Source organism: Pygoscelis adeliae, unplaced genomic scaffold (assembly GCF_000699105.1).
Source record: "Pygoscelis adeliae isolate BGI_AS28 unplaced genomic scaffold, ASM69910v1 Scaffold890, whole genome shotgun sequence".
NCBI lineage: Eukaryota > Metazoa > Chordata > Aves > Sphenisciformes > Spheniscidae > Pygoscelis > Pygoscelis adeliae.
The window spans coordinates 40,521-45,416 of record NW_008823974.1 but is presented as its reverse complement, the minus strand read 5'-3'; the positions used below and the strand labels follow the sequence as shown (position 1 = coordinate 45,416).

Sequence of the window (4,896 nt, the reverse complement as noted above, 5' to 3'; positions counted from 1 at the left end):
CCCCGCCCCGCCGTAGCCGATGAGGGCCATGACTCCTGGCAGAGGAGGGCATGCATGAAAATGAGCCTGGCAATCGCTTCTCCAGCCCGTCTGCATTACCTCAGCCTTGGCTGGGCCACGGCTCCTCCAAGCCCTGATGGGTTTGATAAATGCAGTTGTCGTGCGCTCACTATTACTCATTTTAATCTCAGCGTTCCTTCGCAGGCTGCAGCTCAAACCGAGGAGGAAGGCAGCTTGTCCGCGCCTCTGCAGCGATGCTGACCTGGCTCTCGGCTCATACCTGGATAACCTCATAACCTTTTATAACCAGGGACTTATAAAACTAAAACCCGCCTCTTGTTTTAGGAGAGCGTGAAGGTGCTGCGGCTGACTCTGCCGAATGACCTCCCGGGCGACAGGCGCGAGCAGCCGAAGCAGAAGGTAGGTCTCCCCCACGGCTCGGTTTGGAGTTGAAAATACAAGTTTGTGAGTTAACTTAGGGAGGGGGGGAACGGGCGTTTGGTGGAGGATCAGTCGCTTTATGCTTCGTGAACTAGAAAAGTCACCGCCTGGTCTGTTAAACGTTTCGATGCCGGTTCCCGAGGCCGTGCTCAGCACCGCGTTCCTCGGCAAAAGTGCACAATGCTCATTTGACTGGAGCCGGGTGAACCGTTCCAGCCAGTCTCGCCTCTCTGAAAGCCCTGCTGCTTCTGTCTCTTGCAGCCAGTAGGAAAAGCCTTCGCGATGGTGGCCAACAGATCCAGCAACGGTCACTCCCTGGCCTCCGAATGCATCAAATCCAACGATGGCGATGAGGAGATCATCAAGGTACAGTCCCTGGCTCCCCGGCTTTGTTGCAAAGCAATCTTGTTTAATAATTGGGGCTGGAAAAAAGGTTTGGTCTGAAGCTACACCAGCAAAAAGCTCCCCGGCGTAGCTCCTGATCCGGGCGGGCAGGAGGCTTGGTGCAGTGCTGCTGGCTGGCAGCACCAGCTCGGTGGGCTTCCCCAGCGCTGGGGGGGATGCAGCGTGAACCTGGGGCAGCTGCGGTGGGTCTGCGGGGTGGGGGTCACACAGGAGGAGGAGCAGCTTCAAAAAACGCCAGGGAAGGTTAACTGCAAAGGGGAAACCTGCGGACAGCGTGTCTCGGGAAGCAGTGAGATCCGGTGTCCCGATCCCTGCGGAGCTGGGCTTGCTGCTGGCATTACTGGGCTGGCCGGAGTCAGGACGGTCTGACCTGCTGCCACCACCTCTCCTGGGCAGGTTTATCTCAAGGCACGGGCCGAGGGCAGCATGAACCACGAGGAGCACGTCAACCAGCTGAAAAGTGAAGTTCGTTACATTCAAGAGGTAGTTTACGTCCGCGGGGAGGGGCTCTGGCTTGCGTGCCGCTGCCTGAACTCGCGGGGGCTTGCGGCGAGGGTCCGGGGCGCTCTGCTTCCCCCGGGGACGTCCCACGGGGCTTCATGCGAGTGGGCGGCGATGCCCGCGCTGGCTGTGGCACTCGAGCCCCGGCTGAGCCCCAACCACTACGGCAAACTGGCAGCGGAGCTGAAGTCTCCAGTTTGTTGACTTGCCCGTACAGGGCAGTAGCCTAATCAAGTGCCATAAATTAATTCAGCCTGACTAATTGCTCTGCTATATGGACTGAATTTGAAGAGAATTGCGTGATGACTTTCCCCCAAGGCTGTCCCCTGCATGCCTGGGCGCGGCACAACCGGAGCCTCTTGTTAAAAGGCAGTTTCTTTGGTATGTCTCATCTCCCAAAGTAAACTGGATGATGAGGCTCTCGGAAGATTAACCCTTTCCTCTGCTCCTGGTGGGGATGTTATTTCTGGAGAGCTGGTTGCAAGGCACGGAAGCGGTTGCATGCATGTTCTGGTCTGGGCAGCTTGGCCTAAAAAAAAAAAAGAGAAAAAGGGGGAAAAAAATATTTAAATTTGGGTTTGCTCTCATGGGGAGTTTCTGTGCTGGGTGCTGGCCCCAGGGAGCAGCGAGGGGCAGATCTGGCAGGGCGGCCTCCAGATCTTTTACGTCATCCTTCTGACTCCTCTGCCAAAATGCATGTTTTTCTCGCCCGAAAGAAAACAGCCTGTTCCCGCTGCCTCCTGCCTGGCCCCCGCCTGCCCAGGGCTGCAGCGCTCCGGGGGTGTTGCTTACCCAGACCTTATCTCGCAGCCACCTGGATGCCGCAGTTTTTGTGCGTGACCCTCCCCACTCCTGGGGCTTCGACTTCAGCTCTTCTGATCTGAGCTTTCCCGTAGCTCCCCACAGCTCGGATGGAAACAGGAGTCAGGTTTTAAAAGGGCCTCTTAGCAATAGTTGAGTGGGGCTTGGACCTTGTCTGGCCGCAAAGGCTGTACGTAGCCCTATCAGAATAGCTGAAGCAGCATAACCGTGCAGTACGACTTAATCCTGCATGTGAAAACCAGAGAATAAGCTAAACCAGTAAGTCACGGTGGCGGTACCAGTCTGTCCGCATCCAAGAGAAGTGCCCTGGGCTGGGTCATGGTGTAAAAACCCTGGGGATGTCTTTGATCCAGCTGGATCGCTGTCCCCGGGTTAAGGGCTCGATTGCTGACCCGAGAGCTGCACGTCGTGCTCTCGCCTTGTCCCCTGCCCTGCTGCTGCCTGCTCTCCAGCAAACTGCTTCGCCCCAGTGCCTCTGGCATCTAAAATCAAGGGGTAGGGATGAAGCCACGCTGTTAATGCTTTGAGAAAGCTTTTCTTTGAAAAGCGTTGGGGCAGCGTTTGCTGTAAAAGCCTGTAAATCATTCCTCTGGCTCACTTGCTCTGACTAATTCGAGTAGCTGCAAGTCAAGACTGTACTTGTCGGCGTCCTGCAGCGTGGCAGAGAGGGAGCTGGGGAACAGCAAGGGTCTTCTCAGCACTTCAAATGTGAAGTCAATGACTAATGCATGAAAAATGAGTAGCGTCTCCAGATTGTTGCTTTTTTTTTTTCCCCAATTTTTTTTTTTCCCCCATGATCGTGTGGCACAGCTGCCTCGCAAGGATCGTATCTGCCAGAGACGGTGCTGCTTGCAGGCAGGGCTGTAGTAAAACCAGGGGGTCAGGCTGGCAGAGAAGCCATCGATTGCGTATCGGCGCAGGGCATCGTAGCAGCTGCCGTGTCTTCGTTTGATTTCTGATTAGGCTGAGTGACACTGTCCATGCAGATCAAGCTAAATTGACTTGCCTTTGCCAGGCTAGAAGTTCTTTGAAGAAGCTGCGGGAAGACTTAAGTAGTAAACTTGAGAACAGACAAGGAGATAAACAGCATGCACAGGTAACGGGAGCATTTCTCGGGCATTAAATGACATTGACTTATTAAAAAGATGTCATCTTCGGGTCCGGAAAATGATAGAAGGGGCCTTAAAGATCGAGGCATTTGTGGTGAATGAAAGCCACCATGGCACCATTTACAGGCAAAATTCGAAACCCGCGCAAGCACGTAACGAGGAGTCAGTAAGCAAAACGCATTGGCTGGCCAAATGCACTATTGCATGTTCGTTTGCAGAAAAAAACCTCGGTCTCGAGTTGCTGCGGTGCCCCAGAGCTAGCTGTCTGCATGCGACTGCGCTCTCGCGCAAGCGGCTGTGCCGGCTGGCGTTACATCCCTGTCCGTCTGTCCTTTGCTTACGTAGGTCATGCTGGAAAAGCAGAACGGGAGTTGGCTGTACCCCGAGAGCCTGCGTGCCGATTCCTGGGAGGACCAGGTATGGAGCTAAAGAGGGGGATTTCAGCGCTGTGGAAAGAAATATCGGGTTCAGTTTGATAACTTGGTAACTTCAAACCTGTTCCGCACACGATCAGGCGCTCCTGCAGCAAACTAGTCTTTTTATCAGGGTCAGATCAGGAACGGAGTGCAGCTCTATTAGAGCAATAAAAACGTGCATAATGGGTTCTTAAATCTCTGCACACGAGAGCTTTTTTAGCAGAAGAGATAACAGGAATCTTAAGCTGGTAAATATTTCTCCAGCTCTTCGCCTTTCCCCTGGCTGGGACAGATGCTCTGGGCTGGGGTTTCGGGCTGGGTTGCTGTGGACCTGGTTCACGTTGCGGGGTTTCAGGTTGCCCAAGCGCAGATCAGGATGGCATCCTGTAAACAGGGCTTGGAAGGCAACCAAAGGATACTGTGCGCGTTATCTGGAGGGCTGGAAGCTGTCCCTCAAGTGTGGGAGGTGAGGACAGGAGCGCCTTTCATTTTTTTTCAAGCTGAGAAGTGACGTTACCAGGCTTTGTCACCAACAGCGCTGCCCACATTGGGGTGGAGGGCTCCTTTGATACCTCCCGACTGCTCATCCTCTCCTGTTACCGTCTCCGCAGGAGGAGGACTGCTCAGGTGAAGATGTGGAAAAGATCCGACAGACGGCAAAGAGGCTGTTCACGAAGCTGCAGGAGGCTGAAAAGCGCCATCAGCTGGAAAAGAAGGCCTTTGAGGTGACTACGCTGCGCGCTTCTCTGCTGGGAAAGTGTGATTTTTATTTTATTTTGTTTTTTTTTTTCTTTTTGGAAGTCTGAGAAGCTGCATGGGCACGTGAGTTTGGGCTGCTGGAGGTGTCTGGCTTCTCCTTGCAGAGCGGCAGGCTCAGTGCGCGCTGTTAAAACACACCAGGGAGTCCGGACCTGGCCAAACCCCAGCAAACTGCCTCCTTGGTTGGCTAGACGAGTCTGAAGACATAAATGCTTTCCCAGTTAAAAATCACATAAAATAAAAGCGGCAGCCAGGTTGGAAGGCGGTCCCCCCCAAGCTCTGCTGAGCCTTTCTGACCGTAGCCAGGCTCGGTGCGTGAGAGGGGTGTTTTCTGGGGAGTGGGGACCGCCGGGGTGTCCCAGCGGGTCGAGCGGAGACCAAGTCTGCGGTTCCCATCCACGGTGCTGGGCTGCTGTGGCTGGGCGGGCTGGTGTGGGGTCTCT

At 54.6% G+C, this 4,896-nt stretch overlaps 1 protein-coding gene across 1 annotated transcript in view; it reads left to right on the top strand.

The window, feature by feature from the left end:
- Nucleotides 1–4,896, top strand: part of TUFT1 (tuftelin 1) — a 10,567-nt gene that overhangs the window by 517 nt on the left and 5,154 nt on the right. Inside the window, exons 2-6 of the mRNA XM_009324823.1 lie at nucleotides 346–420; nucleotides 703–807; nucleotides 1,243–1,329; nucleotides 3,624–3,695; nucleotides 4,306–4,419. Coding sequence (XP_009323098.1) covers nucleotides 346–420; nucleotides 703–807; nucleotides 1,243–1,329; nucleotides 3,624–3,695; nucleotides 4,306–4,419 — 453 coding nt within the window. The remainder of the gene's footprint in view (nucleotides 1–345; nucleotides 421–702; nucleotides 808–1,242; nucleotides 1,330–3,623; nucleotides 3,696–4,305; nucleotides 4,420–4,896) is intronic.